Source organism: Periplaneta americana, chromosome 12, assembly GCF_040183065.1.
Source record: "Periplaneta americana isolate PAMFEO1 chromosome 12, P.americana_PAMFEO1_priV1, whole genome shotgun sequence".
Taxonomy (NCBI): domain Eukaryota; kingdom Metazoa; phylum Arthropoda; class Insecta; order Blattodea; family Blattidae; genus Periplaneta; species Periplaneta americana.
The window spans coordinates 120,697,022-120,724,311 of NC_091128.1; the positions used below are offsets into that span (position 1 = coordinate 120,697,022).

Below are 27,290 nucleotides of genomic sequence, written 5' to 3' on the forward strand. Positions count from 1 at the left end.
TCAACTGCAGTTTTACAGGAATGGCTACTACAATTACAAACGTATTTAATTAATACCGCACAAAGGAAGATCTTATCACACGTCAATCTTATCAGACGGATCAGAGAGAAGCTGCATCCAAGGCCGTGTACAACTTGATGCAAAACTGGAGCATCGCTTCCATGACGCAAGGTGTATTAAACCAAAGAAAATTAATGGTCCTTCGGGCCGTTATGTGTAATATCGTGGTCAGTGCACGTCAAACATCTACGTATCGGAGCTGCAATGAAAGTCCGAGATCATCACCAAGAGTCGATGACGCAACGAGGGAGTGTTAGAGCGATGATAAAGAAGTAACCGACAGTAGACCCATTACAGTTTGGCATCGCAGGGTAATCCAGTTTTAATGTTTGATCTTGTTCTTCTTGTTGTTTTTTTGCCTTGCAATTCTCCCCGCCAGCAGGGTCATTCCCAGATGCTACTACTGGTATATAAATGCTCATCACATCCTCACCATCACAAGCAGTCTTCGATAAGCATTCGCAAACAACAGTAGATCACAGACAGCATGGCTAAGGTAAGACTGTGTCTGTTTCTGTACCTCAGAAACAGATAGAGTACACAGCTGGGAAATGTACTAAGATAATAACTTTACTACAGCATATTCTCGAAGCTGTAGATTAAAATTCTGGCGATTACAAATGTAATGTAGGCCTAGTGGATAAAGGTGGCGTTGGAACAAGTTTCCTTACGCTACTGCCGTTTCAACTGTTATTGGTCCATTCTTACGGAAAGCTACTTCCAGTTAATTGCATATAGATCAAACAGTATTCAAATTCACAATGTATAGTTTTCCGTATCAATATACTAAGACTTTAATTGAGTAGGTTTTCTCATGGCACTCCCATTTCCACTGTCATAAATTTTTTCAATTCTTCTAATTATTTATTTATAAACGATCCCAAATTTTATACCAAACGTTTACAGGCAGATTTATTTCATTTTTGATCAGTATTTCAACACCATAATCTTCTTCTTCTTCTTCTTCTTCCATTACTGGGTTTAGAAATGAATGAATACCTGTTCCAATTTTAAACTGTTTAGCTCATCTCTTTCTAGGACGTCCGACATCTTTCTTGCCTTTACATTGAAATTTATTTACTATTGCTGGTATTATTTCGCTGCCCATTCTTTTTAGATGTTCTTTCCAATTTTCTTTATATTCTTCTATTTCATTTTTTATATTGTAAATATTAAGTTCTTCGCCAATTCTTTCATTTCTAATCGGATCTTGACTAATTCATTCATCTATGGAATTAAAATATATAGGGCCGTATTGATAGACATTTTTAGCGCGGGTTCTCGGTGGATGATCAGCGTTTTTCGTATTCATAAACCAGTGTTAGCGATAGGATATGATTTGACTTCTGTACTAGTAACCAGTGGATAGCCGGGGCTAGCTTAGTACGCTCGTAGCGCGTGCTGCGAAATGTATATGAATAGCACCCTTATATACTCTGGATATTAAAAAATGACAATAGTAGTAATAATAATAATAATAATAATAATAATAATAATAATAATAATAATAAGGTGTAGCTCAGTCGGTTAAGGCGCTTGCCTACCGATCCGGAGTTGCGATCGGGCTCGGGTTCGATTTCCGCGGGCTGATTACCTGGTTGGGTTTTTCCAACCGTAAGGCAAATGCCAGGTAATCTATGGCAAATCCTCGGCCTCATCTCGCCAAATATCACCTCGCTGTCACTAATCCCATCGACGTTAAATAACATCGTAGTTGATATAGCGTCGTTAAATAACCCAGTTAAATAATAATAATAATAATAATAATAATAATAATAATAATAATAATAATAATAATAATAATAATAATAATAGTCACCGGTGTAGCACAGACGGTAGCGCGTTTGCCTATTGATCCGGATATGCGCTAGGCATGGGGTCAATTCCCGTTTGGGCTAGATGCTTTTTCCGAAGTTTTTCCAAACTGTAAGGCGAATTTCAAGCAATTTCATGGCGAATCTTCGGTTTCATCTCGCCAAATACCATTTCGACACTGACATCAATTCCATAAATGCTAAATAACCTAGCAGTTGGTATAAGATTTGTTACATAATTGACTAAAATAATAGTGATAAATAACAGGGCTAATATCTTGTAATCATTAGATAAGAACCGAAACGACTATCTACATACCCTTCAATTCCATAAGGATTGCCAGAATGCCATAATTATGGGACATCTGATGTCATAAATAATTGAGTGTATAAACCAGGAGACTGAAAAGAATATTGGAAGCTTCATAGCAGGCTATTATCAAAATAAAAATAAAAACTGTGTAGAGAGAGACAAACATTTGTTTTGTGGCGTCGCTGTTAAGGCGTAAACCTTCAAGTCGAAAGATCGTGAGTATTATATATATATATATTGTTTTCTTATTTAAACTTCAAATAATATGATACATTTCACCATAATTACAACTCTTTAATGACAGACTCTTGTCGATTAGACTGCATATTGTAGAATAAAGTCACGTAGAATGTGAAACAAAACATATCTTCCCATTTCATAACAATACAATACTGCACATATCAGTACCACTTGCTTTATCATTAGTCATCAAGAATTAAATCCTTTTCCTTATGCCATCTTCTTGTGAGAAATTTTAACTGACACTATCTTCACAAGTAGCGGGACTCCCTGGTCATTTGATCTGCATAACGCAAGACTACCGCTTAGGAAAACACAGATCAAACACGAGATTAGGAAAATATTCCCAGTCTGAAAGGGATATAAATCTTCACTTTTCTGCCAGAATCGAACCTGGGTCCGCTGAATTTGTAGCTACTATTTGAGCTTCTGCGATAGACAGTATGTTATTTTAAATAATCTCGAGGTTGCTGTGAGCTCGAAGCCTGTTGACCATTTGTCTCGACCTGGGGTTTGATGTAGGCTAAGACTAACGGTACCTCGACAAATAATCTTTAAGGAAGAAAGTCTAAATTAGGACGTAACCCACTAAAATACATGTAATTGTAGGAAAAGATTATCACTGAGCGCTAGTCTACGGCACAAGGTGTTCTCAGTCGCAAGATTTGCCTGAGTGTACAGATAGAGCACCTCTTAGAATCACTGGAGTTAAACCTGAGACTTAAATGACTTTCGTCAACTTTATGATTAGAAATTTGAAATTATTTCAAGCTCCTGTATTCTTTACTCATTTAAAAACGGTTTTCTCACACTTGCAAAATTAATAGTTTTCTCTGTTGAAACCAAAATACATCTATAATGAAAATAAAACGGCATGTTCACTTTCTCTACAGTCTATTATGAATGTAATTTATAACGTCCATTAACGGATCCATAAATACCAAGACATAGTAAAACAGAGCGTTGATTTACATAGTTTCTACAGTAAGTAAAGAAGTCTGCTTTTGAATGGACTTCAGACTATGCGCAGCAATTGAATGCTATTTTACTGACAGTAATATAGCCGTGATATGTACTGAACAAAAAAAAGCCATTGGACTTCACTCGCTAAAACGACTAGATGCTAGTTGACAGGATTTACTGCCAGTCGGGAGAAGTTAATTTGCTTTTACTGTAGTTATCAGAATGGACCTTAAATTCATCCCACCTATAAAATAAACGTTGAAACTAGACAACGCTTCGACCTTTTGGACTTCATGTCATAGGAGTGGCGCTACATGCTGCCCTAGAATCAGGTTGGAAATTTCAAAATGAGCGTTAAAATAAATTTCGACAGATACAACTACATCTGTAACAAAATGTCCTATTTATTGCATAATTTGATTACATTTACAGAGAGGACAGACGGAAGTTCTGTACTACAATAAATTGTTATGTTATTATACTATATACAAGGTGGAAAGGGATTGATGCACCAAAATTTAAGAGGTGATTCTACGTGTTAAATATAACAACACTTTTATTGCACATTTTCTTTGATGAAGCACCGTTAAGTAGGAAAAAAATATAGTATTTGCCCAATGTTTGCAGCGCTCCATTGCGGTAACGGCCCTAGAGAAATGGATGATTGCTATACAAGCAGACAGGTAAAAATAATCTAAGCAGTTCATGTCTTGCATATTTTTTTCCAAATTGAACCGTTTAGCCATGAATTTAAATTGAATAATTTCGAAAATCGTTAAAATAAATCTTGCAATGCAGCGCATTATCGCGTGTCACCGACTGAATACAGCAGAGAGGTAGGGAGTAGAGGGTAATAGAGTAATATTGCAGTAGCCGTGATGTTGTGAAATACTTCATAGAAACATGACGATTTCCTCTAAAACAGTGAAAGTTGGAGAAAAAACTTATTTACATTTTTCAAATCTCTCATGTTCTACAGTACTATCAGTTTCATTTTGGTGCAGAGGTTACCATCCACCCTGTATATGTAGCAATATGAGTTAATCCGTCCCGCGCCGTGGCGTCGTGGTCTAAGGCATCCTGCCTAGGACTCGCGTTACGGAATGCGCGCTGGTTCTAATCCTCATGGGGGAAAAAATTTTCTAACGAAATTTCGGCCTGTGTATGGGACCGGTGCCCACCCAGCATCGTGAAGCACTTGGGAAGCTACGATAGGTAACGAAATCCAGCTATAACGGCTGGTGGGGATCATCGTGCTAACCACACGATACCTCCATTCTGATTGGATGATCGTCCACCTCTGCTTCGGCATGTGGGCTGGTCGGTCTAGGCCCTTCACGGGCTGCAACGTCACAGATTATTATTATAATTATTATTATAGGTGAATCCGAAATGCATATAGAGTTGGAAAACCTGAGGGAAAAATACCTTTGGAAGGGTCGAGACGTACATGGGAGGATAATATTAAAATGGATTTGAGGGAGGTGAGATATGATGGTAGGAACTGGATTAAACATACTCAGGACAGGGACAGATGGAGGGTTTATATGAGGGCGATAATGAACTTACGGGTTCTCTAAAAGTAATTTGTAAGTAAGTATTATACTACATAAATCATGTCTGTCAAAATGTAATAGGCTTCCTACTTTAATTGGATTAACAATTTTAAATTGCATTTTACAGATTTTATGACTTCAAAGAGGAGCGTTTTCGATAATTAATTTCTGTAAAAAATAAAGCAGGCCCACACTTTTATTTTCGGTGACTGTACTAAATTCCCGTGCCTCAATTACTCGACCATAAACAGAGTAGTTTTGTATGTGAGGATACCCTTGGAGAAGATTAGGAGGCAACTATAATGCAGCAATGGAGTTAGTGTTGACCACTGCAAACGTGAAGGAATGACAATATATGAAGGTCTGAAGCACTGGATGCTAGCTTAAAAAAAGAATATTTCTGTACCGTTATGTCTGCTTAGTTTAAGGAAAGCGATATTGGATTAGAGACTGGCTTACACTGTTACTCAAGGCAGCGAACTACGAAATCTGGCTTCAGAATCTATCACTGTTCAGACTGGAATGATTTCATCTTTTCTGAAAAACCATTCACTACGACAGTATTGGAAAAATGTTGGTAAGATCAGAAGTACATAAAATTTATATGATAATAAAGATACAAAATAATAATTAAGCTCTTACAGTGTTAAGTTCAATTAAAGAATGCATTAAAATGGCATAAATATTATTGCGCCATAATTAAATTTTAATGCAATAACCTATTTTAAATATGAAATGAAATATGTACGTCCACGAATAATTTTACTACTTTGAAGATTATCTGAGCTATTTTAAAAACTACATTGCAATCGCATTTTATTCCATCAAGTTCTCCACATTTCTACAAATGTTTAATAACTCTCTTTCATTGTATATTTAAGTGAATTATCATATCGTTATTTCCTTCATAACGAATAGTTGCTGTATCAAATGGAACTTAAAATGTACAAATATGGTAATGGAGAGATTTCCTGGATGTGTTTCTATTTTCGCCACTCTTATTCTACAAATTATTCACAACTGATCACGAACATAATCACCATTCAGATATAAATTGCTGAAAGAAAACATCATCCGCCTGTAAAAATTTCCTCCGAGTGGCCACAGTAACAATAATATTATGGCTGCTATAATTTATATTATTTAAAATTATTAGCGTTAAATAACCTTCCTTTAAAAGTAAATACAAATATACTTCATAATATTTAAAATTTAATAAATTTATTTAATAACGTTCCCCATTCCCAACTCTATTCTCTTAAAGGACTCGTGTTCCATTTTCTTTTATATTATATGCAATACTAAATGAACTAGTTTCTCGCTCACACAAGAAGAAATCTGTACAATCCTTTTACGCTTTCCACAGGGCAAACTAAATACACAAGTAACATTAAAAATTTAAAGATTGAAACTAAATTTGCTAAACACCCTGTACTGGAGTCTCAATAATCAACTTCGGAACCCTGTGAAACCAAGATTTTATGTGGAAACTTGCCTATCTTTATGATACGTTTGATATCCATAAGGGAAAATCCAGTAGCGTGCTAACTACATGTCGATGAATTTCCATGGTATGATTATCTGTAAAATTTCAAATCTTGAAATAAAACTTCAGAGTCAACATCACGAGGTATATTGGGGACTTTGTAAAATTGTACGCTTTTAGCGGAGTCTAGGCATTGCAACATTAATCCTTTCAGACCTGAATTTATATTAAACAAAATTGAAAAAGAAACTGTCACATAATCATTCTGGGGATCCAAAATTTCCACATCAAGTCTTCGCAGAAAATCAAAATTTGGGGACAATTTTGGCCCCTGCGACCCCAAAATTTTAAATTTTATTTTTAATTCAGGTATAGAAATGTTTCAAAAATAATATTTTCCATTTCTATCACATTGAATTTTTCAAAATATTTAAACGTATCGAAGACATTCCAAAAAAAGAAACAATGTACACTATAGTGTACATCAGGCCCGAAGGGGTTAATACAAAATGATTATAAAGAAATGAATTAAATGGAATTGAAAACTTGAAGTAAATAAGAATCTGTGTCATTTTAATGAACATTGTGCTTTTACTGCATTAACAATTTATGTACCTCTGTAACATAAAGAAGAATCGAAATCCAGACTCGTTCTTTTATAGTTTTGGGTGTTCGTAGATGCTCGGACGTGTATGTTCCATTAGCTTTAACGTATATTATGACTCAGTTTTCCCAAAAGTATAAAAATGACACTTAGGTCCTTATTTACTTAAAGTCTTCGTTTGTTGCTTTAGCTATTGTTAATAACTGCAGTTGGCTTTTCTTTTTAATATAACAGAGATTGCTGGTAGTTGCCGTCGTGGCGCTGACATGCGTCGTGGCTGAGCCTCCTGTGTCAAGGCAGTATCTTCCTGCAAACCAAGGCGGATACTCCGGTCAACCTTCCAGTCAATACGGTGCTCCTGCTGCTGGTGGATTCGGTGGAGCCAGAACCCCATCTAGCCAATACGGTGCTCCTGCTGCTGGTGGATTCGGTGGTGCAAGAACTCCCTCTAGCCAATACGGTGCTCCTGCTGCTGGCGGATTCGGTGGTGCCAGAACTCCTTCCAGTCAGTATGGTGCCCCCGCCGCTGGTGGTTTCGGTGGTGCCAGAACTCCCTCTAGCCAATACGGTGCTCCTGCCGCTGGTGGCTTCGGTGGTGCCAGAACTCCTTCCAGTCAGTACGGTGCCCCCGCCGCTGGTGGTTTCGGTGGTGCCAGAACTCCCTCTAGCCAATATGGTGCTCCTTCCGCTGGCGGATTCGGTGGTGCCAGAACCCCCTCCAACCAGTACGGTGCTCCCGCTGCTTCTAGCCGCTTTGGAAGCGGATCTTCAAGCCAGTTCGGAGGTTCAAGTTCTCTTTCGACCCAATACGGCGCTCCAAGCCGTTTTGGAGGTGCTTCTTCGCTATCTACTCAATATGGAGCTCCTTCAGCCTCTAGCCGATTCAACGCTCCCAACTCTATATACGCTCCCGGTGGTGGATATGCTCGTGGAGGATACAACGCTCAGGATGATGACATGGCCGTAAGTATTTAAATTCGAATTAAAAAAACTTGTGTAAACGTCAAAGAAGAATTCTTCCATTGCTCGTTTTCTTAATGCCAGATATCAGCAGGAATAAATTTATTTTTAAACTCATGTAACATATTTTTCATCCAAAGAGTTCAAAATTCAGCGAGAGTGATAAAATGCATAACTGAGTTTATAAACTTTCACTTCCGTTTTAATCCTTGCTTCATTCCAGACGTTTAAACAAAATCCAGGAATTGGTTTCAGTTTAATTAATTGTCTAATGGAAATCAGATCCAATTTGAATGTAAGAATTATATTCCATTTAATTTTAACGTATTACAAAACTATTTACAGGATGTTTTATTCAGATGATAATAAATTGTGCGACAAAGTTGGAATGGTGATTAGAGACAAGAAATTAACAGAAGAAAACAAATACGTATAACCATCATTTTACAACCAACGTTGTCTCAATCATCAGTATTACCACCGTTGTAGGAATTTCCTGATTGTACATTTATATCTTTCGGCCTTGCTGTTTTCTTATCTTAGAAATCATCTTTCTAGTATTTACAGTCCAGGGTTACTCTGTTATACGTCTTTTCTTGCCATCTAAGATCTCTTACGGCTCTCGGATTTTCTCCTGTAATTTTAAGATTTTTTTTTCCTGGTCTTCCACGCCTCGCCTTGTTTCCATTCTATCATATAACTTCTTAAGTACCATTGAAAGCTATGTTTTCAAAACTAGTGTAATAATCTATAACTCCCTCAGAAGATTTGCCCGCACACCACATGTATTCATATTTATTTTAAGAATAGAATTAACAACGTATTAAAATATATCTTGCAATAAAAGTTATTGTTATTCAATAACAGCCAATCAAAATCTCAATTATGAATTCATGATTTCTTGTCATATGTATTCTGCACACTACGAAGTATAATGGTAATTTTATCTGATACAGGAGCCCGCCAACTACCAGTTCTCCTACGAAGTGCAGGACGCAGATTCAGGAAGTGAATTTGGCCAGGAGGAAAGCCGCCAGGAGGATTATGCCCAGGGATCTTACCGCGTACTTCTTCCCGACGGCCGTCTCCAGATCGTAGAGTACGAGGCCGATGTTGAGGGATACAAGCCACAGATCCGCTACGAAGACACAGGAGCCGGCGCCGGGTATTCCCGCGGACCCCAACAGAGGGGACAGGGACAAGGACCCTATTAAATCCTCCAACTAGATAAATCACGTGAACTGACCCAGCGATTTAATACATTCACGACATGGAAAGTAACTACAATACGCTTGTAAAATAAGTTTTGTACATATATTTAAATAATAGTCTCTCTAATAAACTGTTTTTATATAAAACTTGTTTTATTGTTATAATTGTTATAATGTACCATTTCCTCTATTTAATTTATTTATACAGAGCGTTAGAAAAAGTATCCAATATTTTAGGAGCTGCTAGTACGCATCAAAACAAGAAAAAAAAAGTATAATAAATATGAGTCCTACAACACATACTTTCTGGGATCTGAACACTTCATAGAAGGCGTTCAATGTGACGTCCATTCATGGCAATACATTCCTCTGCCCTTCGGCGTAAGGTATCACGCACTCTTTGAAATTGACCTGGATGTTCTTGATAACCAAACGTCTAGTGGATTTAGATTTGAGGAATGAGCATGCCAAGGCGTGGGGCCTTCCCAATCAATCCAGCGGTCCTGAAATGTTAGCGTCAGGTGTTCACGCTCATTGCGCAAAAAATGTGCTGGTGTGCCATCATGCATGAACTATATCTGTAGTCTTTGGTGACATGGCACATACTCCAGCAAGGTAGGCAATACGTTAATAAGAAAGTCCTGATAACGAGCCCCAGTTAATCTCTGTGGTAGCATGTATGGCCCTTAATCTATCACCAAGAACGCCTGCCCATACGTTGATTGAGAATCGGTGCTGATGCCTTATTTCTTCAAGTGCATGGGAATTTTCATCACCCACACATGCTGATTACGAAAATTCACAACACCATCTCTGCTGAACCCCGCTCATATCCGCAACCAAACTATTATTTTCAGTATTCCTTGCGACGTACCAGTATTCCAATGCCAGAGGTGTCAACTATGGTATGATTATCTGGTAGTCTGCTGCATTGTAGGGCAGAAAAATTCACTGCCATAAATGGACGTCACATTGAGCACCTCCTATTAACAAATGTTCAGATCTCAGAAAGTATGTGTTGTAGGACCCATGTCTGTTAGACATTTTTTTCTTGTTTTGATGCATACTATCACCTCCTAAAATATTGGTTACTTTTAACTCCTTGTATAGACTTCACCAATATGACCAATACATATCCAACCCCATCACCATCAATATCGTGACCACCGCCACCAACACATTCATTACTACAGGATCATCCATATGACATTTCTTTCTCACCGCAAGTTCAGCGACAGTTTCTGTTTCTCCCATAGTTACCGCGAAATGAAACCTTTTGGTAATGACCGCTAGATGGAAGTACAGCTGCTAGCTATTACTCCATGAAATTCCATATTCCTGTGCATTCCAAAAGCGTTAAATTTATATTTCGACAGTGGAGATCCTAGTGGTTGTTCCCTTTTATATATATTGCCATTTCATAATATGGGAATGGCCAATATGATATATATGTGATCAGGGATATGGCGAATGAAAAAAAAATGCGAGCTGAAGTTCTTCACGTGTCGTTGCCGCCAATGTGTGGCAAAAAATTGTGTAGTCATTCATTTCGCAAAATACTTCAGATCTCTGACACTGCGCCTGTAATGCATAAGTACAGCCGTCTCTCACACAGAGATTGAATGCCGGCTTTTTATTCTTCTTGTAGCTGCAGTTGTAATAGGCAGGTGGCAAAATGCGACGCGAGTACTTGGGTATTTTAAGCTAACAAGAAGAAGAGGCGTAATAGAATATAAATGCACGTGTGCATTAGATTGTTGATGTCTTATGGCTCCATCACTGCAAGAAACCAGCACCTGTGTCCACAGGAAGATCTGCTGGCAACAGCCTCACTACCAGCTCGTCACTACTACCAGGAGCTTTCAGATTAACTTAACTGGGTGTCGTGCCTGTGGATGGGCAATTTGTCAGTCTACTACTTTATAACTAGCTTAAACTCGCGAAATACTTTGAACTTCTCATAGAGAATTATATCTCTACCTTACTGTGCCTATGAATTTCTCTTACCACGCATTACATAAGAGTAAATAAAATAAACTAGTAAGTATAGGGATTATTATACAGGGACATCATTTTATTTTACTTCAATTTTTATTGTACCTGAGTTTTTTAATGTACTTCACTCCCGCCCCTTCTACTAATGAAGTTCAACCATCCTCCACACGGATCCAAGACCAAAAATATGTTCGCGTTTTCCAGTGACGAAAGAGCTTTCAATATTGGATCATTTTCGCACAGGTACTGTCGTCCATTTGCCTACGTCGCATTCCGATTTCCCCCACCAGCTTTTATTCGCCAGCTAGTGGCTGCCTGTCTTAGCTCTTTTCTGAGAACATTAATTTCTGTTAGGAATTGGACGTCTACATATTATTATACAGCTGTTTAAAATAACTTAAATAAAAGCGCCTCGTTAAGTAATTAATTGTCACGTGATTTCCTGCCTTTCTACGAACCTACGACATAATCACTTGGACGGACAATAGATAGTATGTCTGAGTAATTTTATCTTTTCGGATCGGGCAGAAGTGAAGATTGAATTTACAGTCCGTAAGGTACTCTTTTATAGAGTAGGTACAGAATTATTTCAACATGAGTTACTAGTACGAAGAACGAAACTGATAATTGGGATTAGGTACAATAGTCTATAGTGCGATAACATGCACATTAGAACTGAAGTGTGTATCGAAATGAACGGCCACCATTTTAAAAATGTTTTTAAATATCCATATTATGATTATTTTTCAATTTAACTTCATTCTCTATATTGTACGCTAATGTGCTGTAGACAGTATAATATAGGTGCACTGCATAATGAATACGTCCGCATGGACAGCTCAGTTCGTGAGTAAAACCACTCATTGTTAATACTGTACTGTATTTTTATTAAACAAAAACCTAATGAAAATGATAAAACTCAAAAGCGCAATATTTCCTAGTTTACGTAAATGGAAGAACTACTTTTCTTCCCTCCTATACCTAGTAAAGTGATCTGTTTGTATATTACGCCACTATCATCGAACTCAGTCGTGGAAGGGGATAGCAAACGGCGTTAATCCAGAGGTACAGGCAAGTTAATATTAAAAATGTTAGTAAAAATAAAATGATGTCCCTGTATTAGCATATTCATATTTATTTCAAAGTTTAGCTATATTTTTTTTTATTTCGCTAGGTAGCCAGCTAGCTAGGCAAAGTTAATACAAATTAAAATTATAAAAAAAAAATGTTTCTACCACTACCGCTCTTGTACGGTGTGGTCTTAGCCAATAATATAACATAATATTTACAAAGACAGTTTATTAAACACAGTAATTAACTTAACGACCACAGCAAAGGAATAAGGTTTTGAGATTTGGTACTTGGAATGTTACAAGTCTATACAGAACAGGAGGAGTAACATTAGTTGCAAAAGAACTAGCTAGATATAGAATAGACTTTGTGGAAGTACAGGAGGTTAGGTTAGATGGGAACGGCATGACACAAATAGGAGATTACTTATTGCATTACGGGGAAGGAAATGATAATCACCAATTAGGAACAGGATTGTTTATTCATAAAAGAATAAAATGAGCAGTAAAAAGAGTCGAATTTATCAGTGACAGGTTATCGTATTTAGTACTTAAGGGTAGATAAAAAAAGCGCAGGGCATGTAGCACGTATGGGCGAATCCAGAAATGAATATAGAGTGTTAGTTGGGAGGCCGAAGGGAAAAATACCTTTGGGGAGACCGAGACGTAGATGGGGAGATAATATTAAAATGGATTTGAGGGAGGTGGAATATGATGATAGAGTCTGGATTAATCTTGCTCAGGATAGGGACCAATGGCGGGCTTATGTGAGGGCCTTATGTGAGAACCTGCGGGTCCCTTGAAAGCCAGTAAGTAAGTAAGTAAGTAAGTAATTAACTTAATTCAAAACGATAAATAACACACAAAAGCAAAAAAGAGAAGAAAGAGAAAAGAGAAAAAAAAACATATTTAATATAAATTGACAATCGAACAGAAGCCAGTGATAGTAAATAAAAACATGAATATAGTCGACAGAAATAAAAAAAAATAAAAATACACACATTTGTTAATATTCTATATCATGAATAATTTTATAAATTTCTTTTTTAAAATCTTTCAAATTTGAGAAATGGTTTGTAATTTTATTATAAAGTCTTGGGCCGAAACTAGCACCATGTTTAAGAGCTGCACTTGTATGACATTTAGGCGCAATTAATGGGAAAGTAGACTTTTGTCTTCGAGTACGATATTCATGTCGATTAGATTTATGTTTTATTTGATTTCTGTGGTAGTAAGTTAATAAATTATATTTATAAATTTCTTCAATAGTTAATACTTAAAATCTGTATAAATTAATAATAAATTCAGAGGTTAACATCTAGACTCTGAAGAAGCTGAAGAGGCAAGTTAGGCTTGTTCGTCTCCATAAAGATGTCAACAAAATTCTCCTTCTCCATGCGAGGCCACACACAAGCGTGAGCACTCGTCAAGAAATCACAAAACTTGGATGAACTGTCCTTCCTCATCCGCCCTACAGACCGGATCTCGCACATCTGACTTTCATTTGTTTGGTCCCCTGAAGGATCCGATCTGTGGAAAGCGACATGACGACAATGAGCAGGTCATAGGAGACATCAGGACGTGACTGAGAGGAAGACCAGCTGAATGGTACCGAGATGGCATACAGGCTCTAACATCTAGGTAGCGTAGGGCCATAGGTTTCAATGGAGACTCTGTGAAAAAATAAGTATTTGTAGCCAATTAATTGGAAAATAATGTCGTATATTTGGGTTTGTCACAAAACGAACTTTGACTGAGAAAAGTATTATGTGCATTAGGGTAAGGTTGCGTATATCGCACCAGTTTAGCATTTATAATTTTTATTGAACAATACAATTTTTATTTTCTGCATTCCTTTACACAAATAGATTCCCATAACATTTACCTTTCGTGTAAAAAAGAATCTTTGAATTTGATTTAATATTTTTGAAGTAGAATGACATTTTCGAAACACTTGTCAGTGGTGCCATTTAGGCAACTAGTTTCCTAAATAGCACCTGCGGTTTCTTAAATCGCACCTCTTTAACTGCAGGGAACAGGATGAAGGAAATCTTTTAATATTGAACATATTGAACAGTATTTAGGGGAGAGTCGGTTAGTATGGGACATCGGATAGTATCGGACAGTGCGTTTCTTTCATCTACCACCATATGGTAGTACCTGAATAACATGGTTACGTTTCTCTATGCCACATCACAGAAACGTAACCATGTCAATCAGGTACTATCATCGTGTGGTAGATGAAAGAAACTCACTGTCCGATATTACCCGATGTCCGATACTACCCGACTCTCCCCTAATATGAATAATGTAATAAAGGCAAATTACAAGTTTATTGAAATTAATGAAAGAGAGTAACGCATCTTCAAATGAAAATGAAAAAATAGAGCATAAATTACCTAATATTTAAACTTCCTGAATGCGTTTTTTATTGTTACACATTTGCCATGTGCTTCACCAGGCAGTTCAAACTGTAAACTGCGTCACCTTTCCTCCACGATTATCTCGAAGCCACCTAAGAACTGCTTCATGATTTAGCTGTCTGAAATGTTTTGAAGATAGAAACATCTAAAGGCTGGGCCTCTGAGTATTATGACGAGGAAGCTGAAATAGGAGCATATCATTTTCCCGAGATAATCTAGCGTCTAAATTTTTGGAATGGTTCGTATGTGTGGAAATACAGAAGCAGCACTTTTTTCTATGGCAGGTTTGAGTAGCAAATAAAATGTTTGAGATATTCGACAAATAGTTCACTGTTGATGTAACCTGAATTAGAGCAAACAAATAACGATCCTGGAAGAACATCAGCTAATAATGTAGGATGCACTGTTTGCCGTTTAAAAATTTTCATAGGTGGCACAAAATATCTGGTGCGCTTGTACAACACACACTTGTTGTATTAACGCCCTTTTCACCACTTTATATTGCATCCACCTGATGCATTCCTCGTTCAGTTAAAATTTTTGGGCCTTCTTTTGTACGGCTAGAATTGCTACAGTTGCTCATATCGCACCGGTGCGAATTAGGCACCTACAAAGTGGTGCGAATTAAGAAACTACGTCACAAGTTATTATTTCCTTCATTCTAGCCTATAATCACCACATGTTCGAAAATCGTACTAAGTTAAATGTTCTTTAATATTTCTTTTAACCAATAACATCTTAAGATTATGGATTCCTTTGCATACAAATCCGTTATTTAGTTACAAAATGTTAGCTAAATTTACATCCACCTGAGCGATTATATTAAATACTCTATCACCATGTTGCTAGCACAAAGAAGTGGCAGAAATCAAGAGACATGGTGGAAGTTCATATGGTAGATTGTAACAATACCACTAGATGCTACACTACTACAGTAACTTGTTTTAAACTAACAGTAGTGCCATTTAGGAAGCGGTGCGATTTATGCTGCTCTACCCTACTTTATAACTAAAGTTTTAAATTATAGGCTATATGAGTGATATTCATTAAATTGATATTAGTATGTCAAAGATTATACCCAATTCGACTTATAAGCTACAAGTCGAGAGGTAGATGATAGACACACTGGTGACTGCACAATTTTAGCTTTTTGGTGAAGATCTGTATTTTTCTCCTCTATGTGTTACTTAGCTTTTACAAGCTATTAAGATTTGTTCAGATTCTTAACCTCACCAACACTACAAATTCAAGAGCACTGAACACTACCGTCATGTGACCAACAAAGAACAAAGCCACCTTTCGAGACAACACTAAAGAAAATGAGACAAGTGATTAACCCGTAGTTCCTAAGTAAGGATGATACATTTGAACCCAAATCCTTTGGATTTGTAACAGGATACTCTGTCATTTCAGTCACAGCTTTGGATTTAATAGGTATGAGTGGAGGTAAATTAAATCGAAAATATTGAAAGTATATTAAAATCAATTAATTTAATATTTATTAAACATACGAATGCACTAAATTGATATTATACATATTTATAAATTATGCTTCAAACTCATACATGAAATGTTACATACATTACACCGAATATAAAACATGAGCACCCAAAAACAAGCATACGTTTCAAATTTATCATACACATTTATGAACATATATACAAAAAATGAATTTGTAATCTATATACACTTTACTTCTAAAAGCGACGGAGCAACCAGCGAAGAAAAGATGACAATGGACAGTGACTTCTTCACCTGTCAGTCACAGTTAATAATCCGTCATCAATCTTTTCTTCTTATCCACTACACATGAGCGCGTTAATGTTGACTTTCCGATGGGTGGGAGAAGTGTGGAATGACGAATTCAATCGAAGATACTTCAAATTAATCAGTCTCCATCGAAATTAGAGACCACACGACGAGACTAGGGTTGTTTTGTTTGTCAACAATAAACTTCGTCCATGTGGTGAGCCTAAATTTAGCCGGTTTCGATCAACTCTTTGTACGCAAGTCCTAGATCATGAACCAGTCGTTTTCATCTCTTCAGGAATACAGCTGTACCATTCTCCATTGTCGTAAACCCTAGTTGTACAATTAGTAAGGGCCTCCAGCTCCTCTGCCGCCGGGGTAGCCTCCAGCACCGGTCTCCTCATAGCGGATCTGTGGCTTGTAGCCCTCGAGGTTAGCTTCGTACTCCACGATCTGTCTGCGGCCGTCTGGGAGAAGTACGTGGTAGGATCCTCTAGCTTCCTCATCCTGACGACTCTCTTCATGTCCAAATTCGCTGCCTGATGGAGGATCGTTAACCTCATAGGAGAACTCGTAGTTGGCTGGCTCCTATTGTGATAAAACAAATAGTTTCTGGAATAGTTTCAACATCCCCAGGTCCCAGCTATATAGTACGTATACCAAACAAACCAAATTTATGCATTTGAATTCAACTTGCAATGGACTATTGAATTATGTAATCAAACGTGCAGGAAATATAATTAGTTATATATCTTGTAAATGGCTTAAATTAGCTATTATCCGTGAGACTTTGCGTTCGTGTCTTAATTTCTCACGAACATATAATGGACTTTTAGCCACGTGTAATATACAACGTGCTAATTTATCGTAGTAACTACTATAATTATTTTTCTTCTTATATTATATTACATTAGCTAGTCATAATGAATTGTTTAAAGTCCTAACACGATATAAAATTCCTTTGTTCTAAGTTACAGGTTGGATATAAATGAAATGTTTGTTTCTAATCAACAAATTATTTTACAGGAGGAATTAATTAGCTATTAGCTCGAACAATTTGATGAACGAAGTTGTGAATTATTCAGAAACCGCGGAACGATGAAAAATTAAATGGATATACTACGACTAAATTTGTGCGAGTACTTCTTTGACTTCACGAGGTCATGACTGCGAAAAATTAAACCCTTTAGAATTCAAGTGGAAAATTGACAATTTCCAAAATATTAAATTTGAAAATTAAATAATTAATGGCAATGATCATAATTATTACTAAAATTAATATTAAGCACGTAACCAAATGTTCAGCAAATGTACATATATTTGACTTTGCCTTCATTTTTCTCTCTTGATTACAATATATTCCTGCAAAATAGTATTCACTACAGAAAAGTTGACATGATGACCTTCCTGCTTGTTTTTCAAATCAATTATTTAACAACGCTGTAACAAGTGCAAGATTATGTACCTATGTAGCGTCGGTAGAATTGGTAACAGCAAAATGATATATGGCGAGAAGAGGCCGAGAATTCGATATGAATTACTTGACATTTTTGTTACAGGTGAGAAAATTCTAGCATAAACCCAACCAGACAATGCGGCTAAGCGATATTTGAGCTCTATTCTGAATGCATCCTCGGTTCACGAGTTTCAATCTCTACCTGGGAACTACGAAGGTGACCTCTGCTTATTTAGTGTCTCCCTTAAATTACAGAAATTATTCAAAGACAATTAGATGATAAATTAAAAGAACTAAGATGTAATTAATATGACAAGAAATCAAAGTGCTGGAGAAAAACTTAGCCACACTTGTTTTGTTGATCACAAAATCAGAGGGGTTTATTTCTTTCTTCAGAAATCGCGACATGATTGACTTAACTACTGGGACCACGTTCAAATAGTTTGAATTTGGTACGTATGAAGAGTGCTGCTTCATTCGCCATTTCTTACGTTTATTTGAAGGTAAACTCTCTTGAAAGAAAAGTTAGCCGTGAAACAATTATTATATCCGTTTAGGTTTTTGATCAATATTTCGAAAATTTAAGGATCTTAGTTTAAATATACTTACCTTCCATTACATTATATATTATGTATAACATTCTGGAAGATTGTCTTCCATTATGACAATTTTTAGAGTATGAGATAGGCCTACATGATGTAGCCAACATTCATTTAAATAACTACGAGCAAACAAATAATCTATAACAATACGCGAAATCAAACTTTACAATGATAAGAGTATATTCTCCTTTAGTGACAATTGAACAAGACATATTAAATGAAACGTTAAATTGCTTCAACTTACGGACAGAGCATCCTCATCAGATCCTCCACGGCCGTAGTTGTATCCACCACCTGGAGCATACAGGGAACCACCGGCACCACCTCTGCCAAAACCAGGAGCTCCATATTGCGTAGAGGGACCACCAGCACCACCAAATCCACCAGCACCGCCAAATCCACCAGCAGCAGGAGCGCCATACTGAGTAGAGAGACCACCAGCACCGCCGAATCGACCAGCAGCAGGAGCGCCATATTGTGTAGAGAGACCACCGGCACCACCGAATCGACCAGCAGCAGGAGCGCCATACTGTGTAGAGAGTCCACCAGCACCTCCGAATCGACCACCAGCTCCACCAAGTCGTCCAGCAGCAGGAGCACCATATCGTGTTGAGAGTCCACCAGCTCCACCGAATCGGCCACCAGCACCACCAAATCTTCCCGCAGAAGGAGCACCATACTGCGTAGAAAGTCCACCAGCACCACCAAATCGACCAGCAGCAGGAGCACCATAACGCGTTGAGAGTCCACCAGCTCCACCACCGAATCCTGGAGCACCATACTGTGTAGAAGGTCCACCAGCTCTAGCGCCACCGCCGAATCCTGGAGCACCATACTGTGTTGAGAGTCCACCAGCTCCAGCTCCACCACCGAATCCTGGAGCACCATACTGTGTTGAGAGACCACCAGCTCCAGCTCCACCACCGAACCCTGGAGCACCGTATTGCGTGGAGAGGCCTCCAGCAGCACCACCAAATCCCGGTGCGCCATACTGACTAGATGGAGGCAGATATTGGCGACCCACTGGGGGCTCGGCCACAACTCCGGCTAGCGCCACAGCGCAAATGACAAGCAACGCCTGCAAGAAGAAAGTATTGAATTAGTACACCATGCACTACGTCTGATGACTACTTCAAATACATTTAAATATTTCCCTCTGTCCTCAATTAATACAGGTAACTGGTAAGATAGAAGGTTTTATTATGTGCAGAATATGTTGTTAGTGTTGATTTGCAAAAGCGAGGACTTCCTTACAAGGTAGCTGTAATGGGGTGACGGTGAAAAACTGGTGGAAAAGGAGAAGTGTACCGGAAGCGCTGTGAGAAAATTTGGTCCATATAAAATATAAAGATATTTAATGCTGTTGTTCCAGAAAACATTCTATTTCACTTATAATTTTCAATAATTGAAATAAACATCAATAACTTCAAAGAGACATTGATTACATGGCATGTGGCGAAGTTCAGTTCTTCAGTTTCAATGTGCATTGCATTGGTTTCATTATTATATTCGAAACTTAATAAATAGTTTCGTTACTGGAACTTAGTAAGGAAGCAAACTTGGTGATTATTATACTTTCTTACAAGTAAGTGACTTTTAGAGAACCTGAAGGTTCATTGCAGCCCTCACATAAGCCTGCCATTGGCCCCTATCCTGAGAATGATTAATCCAGTGCCTAGCATCATATTTCACCTCCTTCAAATCCATTTTTATATTATCCTCCCATCTACGTCTCGGCCTCCCCAAAGGTCTACAAAAGGTAATCTCCTATTGGTAATATGTCATTCCCATATAACCTAACAGTCGACCTGGTTGGCGAGTTGGTATAGCGCTGGCCTTCTATGCCCAAGTTTGCGGGTTCGATCCCGGGCTAGGTCGATGGCATTTAAGTGTGCTTAAATGCGACAGGCTCATGTCAGTAGATTTACTGGCATGTAAAAGAACTCCTGCGGGACAAAATTCCGGCACATTCGGCGACGCTGATATAACCTCTGCAGTTGCGAGCGTTGTTAAATAAAACATAACATAACATGTAACCTAACATCCTATACTCCACATTCTATAACTAGTTAGTTTTTTTCTTTTTGATACTAATGTTATCCCTCCTGTTCTAGAAAGACTAGTGACATTCCAAATACCAAATCTCATAACCTTATTCCTTTGCTGTAGTCGTGTCATAGAATCAGTTCCATTCCGAGACTTATGTTGGGGTTTCGTAACAATCTCTTTTTTATAGTGATGAGTTGTTAGGCCTTCGCCCAACCCCGAAACTGGAGGACTATCCCTTATCGGCTGTCCGCGACTGCTTATTCAATATATTCGCGGCTACCCTTCATATCTGGAGGCCGTCTCTTCTACCCGCAACCTGCCGTAGTGATAGGGACCCACAATACATCGAGTGATTAATTATAATATATTTGTATTTTCACGACCGGTAGATTTCATTACATCTGACTTCTGAACACAAAATCCTCGTATCAATAACACAAGAGAGATACATAATTATTTTTTTTTTAACTTTATGTCATTTATGTATGTCTTTCTACTTAAATTTGCAGCACTCAGAATGATATACACGGTGTAACTAAAACGAAAGGTAAATTTCATGTGGAATATTCCTCACAGGCGATAGTAGTGATGATGTAACATATGCCTAAAAATTATATATATATTTTTTAATTTAAATAAGTATACATACACATTAACTAGGCTATACTTTCCATCTTGGAATATTATTGAATTACAAAAGGAATTTACAGAAGCTTACAGAAGCTTAAAGAAGCTTAAAATTACTCCAACTTTATAGTTAATTTATAAAATAACAAGATAAACTGGCTACACATCAATGAAAATGATGTGTGAGGAATATTTTCCTTGGAAAATGTTAGATTATATGACAAAGAAAAGAAATAATTATTGTCTCTGAAGAAATTGGGAGGCAAAATTTATTTGGAGGCGAAAAAGATAACACAAATCTAAATTCGTGAAGGATTTTTAGTGGGTTATTTTACGACGCTATATCAACATCTCAAGTTATTTAGCGTCTGAATGAAGTGATGATAATGCCGGAGAAAAGAGTCCGGGGTCCAGCACCGATAGTTATCCAGCATTTGCTCATATTGGGTTGAGGAAAAACCCCGGAAAAACCTCAACCAGGTAACTTGTCCCGACCGGATTCCTACCCGAGCCATCTGGTTTCGCGGCCAGACGCGCTAACCGTTACTTCACAGGTGTGGACTTTTGTGAAGGAGTATGAAGGTAATTCAAGACCAGAATTGACAAACATCCCAAGTCCACTGACGTAATTTTTTTCAGGTGTGCAAAGAAACTATAAAAACTTGTAAAATAGGAATATTGAAATAAATATCTGTGTGATTAAAAAAATAAGATTAGAGCTGCACTTGGAATACTCATTGCAACATTCAAAACGTAACATTTTAAAATTCCTTTGTAGATCGAAAAGTTACATTTTCTCGGATAAAATTTCTGCACATTTAAAGGATAAAACTAAAATTATTCTTTCAATCATTTATTATCATAATATACTTCGCTCTTAAGTTGACTCAGAATATTGGGAATTAAGTCAAGGCTTTTGCAAAACACGTTATGAAATGTTCCATATAAAACAATGTTTTTCCCGGAAAGGAAGCAAAAACGAGCAAAATTTTATTAAACTTTTTTGTTTGAAATATCTCAAAGAATAACCCTTTGAAATTAATGACATTACTTACGGTTAACCCTGTATAAAATAACAGTTCTTTGCCTTTCTCGTATGTCTACGAATCAAGAATACTTTTTCGAAAGTTTAACCGAAATTGCGGAGATGAAATTTCTAAGAAAAATCGCTGGCTATACGCTATGAATTCAAAATATAACGTCGGAAATCTAAAAGAAATCATAAGTTCATACTATAAACAGTTTTTTTAAGAACATGTTGACCGTATAGAAGAGTCAATAAAAGTTTAATTTACAATCAACTACTATAAAGGCAAGACAGACCCAATAAAAGATCGCAAGAACAATTCTGAGAAATATTTGTGAGGACAACCGACCATGCACCGCTACCTAAGGCCTATTGTGATAAATTCTGGGAAGTATAAACAGACAGCAACATCCTAATCATATGGTTAATAATGATTATGATGATGGTACTGGTGATGCAGATTCAAAATCTTTAATCGAAAGAACTCCAGGCACTTCTTTATACAATACATTCTGAAGTAGTAGCTATCATTCTAGTTTACCAACCTATCATCGTGGTAAAGTATATCGTCTTACAGCTTTATCTAGATAAGAAATAGAAATATTCACGTTGATGATAGTGCTGATAGGGAGATTTTTGTCAGCCATAATTTAATTAGCCTATTTTATAAGCCAATAAACATAATATATATTTTATTATAATAAGTCTTCATTTTACTGCATCTGATAAATGAAAATTTTCTTGTCATTTATATATTATGAGGAGTATTAATCCCAATGAGTAAGTATTTATATAATATACACTTGAATTTGGCAGATTCAGAACTTTGTCTTCGTCGGAAAGGAGCCGGGTAAAATTTACTGATCACATCAACATTTACATCGCTTGCCAACCTATCATCAGGGCAGTGAATATCACCTTACATGTTTATCCATCTAGCACTGCTGATGTAGCAGAGCCAAGGAAGGCCTCAGTTGACCATAAGTGGAGACGTTAGCAACCGACCAACATTTATTTTATCACATAAATCCTCGCTTAGCTTCAATGTGATGTAATTGAACATTTGTTGGCACTTAAAGATTATCAGAGAGTCTCGTAGCTTCATGCAGAGCATTAATCCTAATTGCATTAGCACTAATACAATAGAAGCCCGTATCTAGAGGATACGCTTAACAAAATTGCATTAAGTGCCGCTTCTCAAGTAAGGGGTGACGATGCAGCTCACAAGCCCCTGAAAGCCCTTAACTCACCTTCCCCATTGTGTTGTCGAGAACTGGATGTTCTTCTCTGTTAGAAGTGCTCAGAGGTAAAGAAGATTCTGATGTGATGCTGAAGATGCATCCAATCTTTATATACTAAAGCAGTTACGTATGACCCTGCATGCATGTTGAAAAAAAGAAAGAAAAACAAACACGCAGAAAAAAAAAGTTGCTGCCCATTACATTTCAGTAGCATTAAAATGAAGGTATGCACTCAAGGAATCATTACTGGAGGTGAGGTGTTGCAATAATAGGAGTAGAGGTAGTTCCCCTCCCCTGAAAGTAGATCTACTTTGTTGTGCAGAAGCACGATGATTGGAGTTATTTCCCTTCCTATATCGGTATTGCCGTAAGGCTCATCCATATTATTTATTGCCAGATTAAAAAAAAAATACTTTCGTAATACGATGATCCAGTTCTTGTACGGTAGGCCTAGTACTAATAGGATTATGCAGCCCACTCTGCTCGGTGGAGTAGTGGGAGTAGGTGGACGGGGGGGTACGTCCAGTACTTGCACTCATTCCGTTACAAGATTCGCTCATAACTAGTTTGATGGCAGATGATGCAAAACGTGTGTTTCCAATGTTATGAACTTTCATGGAGTAAAGAATGTCGAAGTTCTTTTCTTTCCGTAATTGTTTTGGACGTGAATCATTATTCTAACGATCGATGTTTTAAGATTTTTCTTCTTTCTCGATCATCAATTTAAATTCTATTTTAGACAGGCGTCTGCCAAGAAGAAGGCCGAAGTAATGGAAACATAATTATCTACCTTGATGATGAAAATTGCAACCGCGTTTACTTAATTTTTATACGGGCATAAAAGAAATTGGTCAATATATTAACCTGTGTGTTAATAGATTTTTCCTACTATAGCACGTGTAGATGAAAGATGGATTCCAATCCTATAATTAAGTTAATTTAGGTACTCGAGATAGAAACTCTATTTCAAAAGCCATTTACCATGCTCAGTTTTACACAATAATAAATGCAAAAACATGAAGGTTTATGCTCGAATGAATAATAATGTTACGGAAAGATTTGCGTAATTTCAATTAAGCTTTGCTAACATTTATCTCCGTTCGTTGTAAATGGAGTATTGTAGAAACCTTGCCACAGAAACGTTACGTACTTGACCGATTTTGAAATCAGTTCAATTCAAGCTCCAGTTCATAAATCACACGTAATCATTCCTCACGAAATAGTAACCTATTTATTAAAAAATGCGAAATTAATTTTCTCATTATATGAGATCTGTAGAAAAATATAGCGTGCAATACATGAACGCAAACACAAACGGATCACGACGCTCAATACGTAGGAAATATGCATCCATAGATAGTTGCTAACCACTAGAATCACTAATATCGCCTCATCACAGACAATGCGAAATAGTACCGGCACAGTCTATTGTTCCTATTACCCTCAACAACTCAAGCTTCGTGACTGTAAATACTAGACTGTGGTCGAATTCGAAGTCAAAGCCGGAATCAAAATCGGAGTCGGAGCCTAAAACCATAGTCAAAGTTATGTTCCAAGCCGAAGTCGGAGTCGAAGCTGAAACCGAAGCTGAAGTTGAAGTCGAAGCTGGAGTCGAAGTTGAAGCCGGAATAAAAATCGGAGTTTGAGTCTATAAATCATAGTCGAAGTCATTTTCTCAGCCGAAGTCGGAGTCGGAATCGAAGCCGAAACCGAAGCTGAAGTTAAAGTCGAAGTCGAAGCTGAAGTTAAAGTCGAAGTCGAAGCTAGAATAAAAATTGGGATCGGAGCCTAAACCGTACTCGAAGTTATGTCCTAAGTCGAAGTCGGAGTCGAAGCCGAAACCGAAGATGTAGTTGAAGTTGAAGCCGGAGTTGAAGTCGAAGCAGAAAGATAATCGGAGTCTGAACCGAAGTCGAACTCGAAGTCGTAATCGGAGTCTGAACCGAAGTCGAACTCGAAGTCTGAACCGAAGTCGCAGTCATATTCGAAGTCGAAATCGAAGTCCAATATGGAGTCGGAGTTAAAGTACTGTAGAAATGTAGTAGAAGTTGAAGTCGGAGTCGGAGTCGAACTAGAAGTCGTAATCAGAGTCTGAACCGAAGTCGAACTCGAAGCCGTAATCGGAGCCTGAACCGAAGTCGAACTCGAAGCCATAATCAGAGTCTGAACCGAAGTCGAACTCGAAGCCGTAATCAGAGTCTGAACCGAAGTCGAACTCGAAGCAGTAATCGGAGTCTGAACCGAAGTCGAACTCGAAGCCGTAATCGGAGCCTGAACCGAAGTCGAACTCGAAGCCGTAATCGGAGCCTGAACCGAAGTCGAACTCGAACCGTAATCGGAGCCTGAACTGAAGTCGAACTCGAAGCCGTAATCAGAATCTGAACCGAAGTCGAACTCGAAGTCTGAACCGAAGTCCAAGCTGGAGTCGGAGTTAAAGTACTGTAGAAATGTAGTCGAAGTCGGAGTCGGAGTCGTACTAGAAGTCGTAATCAGAGTCTGAACCGAAGTCGAACTCGAAGCGTAATCGGAGTCTGAACCGAAGTCGAACTCGAAGCGTAATCGAAGTCTGAACCGAAGTCGAACTCGAAGCGTAATCGGAGTCTGAACCGAAGTCGAACTCGAAGCGTAATCGGAGTCTGAAACGAAGTCGAACTCGAAGCGTAATCGGAGTCTGAACCGAAGTCGAACTCGAAGCGTAATCGGAGTCTGAACCGAAGTCGAAGTTGGAGTCAGAGTCGGAATCGAAGTAAAAATGTAGCCGGAATCAAAGTCGAAGCAGGAACCTAATCGGAGTCGAAGCCAGTGCCGAAAGATAAAGTCGAGTCGAAGTCGAAGCCGAAACTGAAGTCGAAGCTGGAGTCGAAGTTGGAGTCGGATTCGGATTCGAAGTAGAAACCGTAGTTGAAGACGGAATCGGAGTCGAGTGCGGCATTATATGGGGCAGAAAAATGAGCATTATGAAGAAGTGAAGAAAAACGACCAGAACCATTTAAAATATGAAAATGGAGAAGAATGGAGTGTGTGAAATGGACAGAAAAATTAAGAAATTAAGCTATAGTAGAAAGAGTGTGTGAAGAAAGAATAATGCTTAAACTGATCAGGAAGAGAAAAATAAATTGTCTAAGTCACTGATTAAGAAGAAACTACCTACTGAAGGAAGCATTGCACTGGAAGAAACAGTGAAAAGGAAAAACGTTCGTTAACACAGATGATAAACAAAATTAAGATATAAAGATCTTACGTGAGACTAAGAAGAAGCTGGAAAAAGAGTGAAAATTGGAAAATACTGGTTTCGCAGTGAAAGACCAGCCCTTGGGCAGAAGACTATGCATGAATGAAAGTTATTCCTGAAACTTTGTCTGGTAGAACATCCATATGTCGCTTCTAATGGGGTATTTTTTCTTTAAATTTTAACCGTTTTACAATTACAGGTCCCAGCATCGTGATGCACTTAGGGAGCTACGATAAGTAGCGAAAATCCCGTTTCGCAAACCAGCTATAACGGCTGGGGGGATCATCATGCTAACCACACGATACCTCCATTCTGGGTGGATGATCGTCCACCTCTGCTTCGACATGTGGACGTGAGGCCAGCAGCCGGCTGGTCGGTCTTGGCCCTTCAAAGGGCTGTAGCGCCATGGATTTACTTTACATTTACAGGTATGTTACACAATCACAATATTAATAAAACTAGGACAATAAATTCTAATGTTAATATAGTAATAAGAGAACTCTTCCAAAAGGTGTGGCATCCACTCACTTCTTCCTTCTGCCGAGGTTAAGAAAAAGCCTGGGAACTTCAACTTCACATACTTTCTAAGTACTAAAATGTATATTTTTAACT

At 37.9% G+C, this 27,290-nt stretch overlaps 2 protein-coding genes across 2 annotated transcripts; one reads left to right on the forward strand and one right to left on the reverse strand.

Moving 5' to 3' along the window:
- Positions 1–476: 476 nt before the first annotated feature.
- Positions 477–9,354, forward strand: LOC138710854 (pro-resilin-like). The gene is made up of 3 exons (XM_069842015.1): positions 477–556; positions 7,271–7,999; positions 8,953–9,354. Exons 1-3 carry the CDS (start codon positions 548–550, stop codon positions 9,208–9,210), a joined length of 996 nt encoding a protein of 331 aa, XP_069698116.1. The 5' UTR covers positions 477–547; the 3' UTR covers positions 9,211–9,354.
- A 6,817-nt stretch (positions 9,355–16,171) lies between these two features.
- On the reverse strand, positions 16,172–24,983 carry LOC138709976 (pro-resilin-like). The gene is made up of 4 exons (XM_069840658.1): positions 24,888–24,983; positions 23,456–23,560; positions 18,747–19,580; positions 16,172–17,032 (listed from the first exon to the last, which is right to left on the reverse strand). The coding sequence occupies exons 1-4, from the start codon at positions 24,981–24,983 to the stop codon at positions 16,790–16,792; spliced, it is 1,278 nt and encodes a 425-aa protein (XP_069696759.1). The 3' UTR covers positions 16,172–16,789.
- Between the last annotated feature and the right edge of the window lie 2,307 nt (positions 24,984–27,290).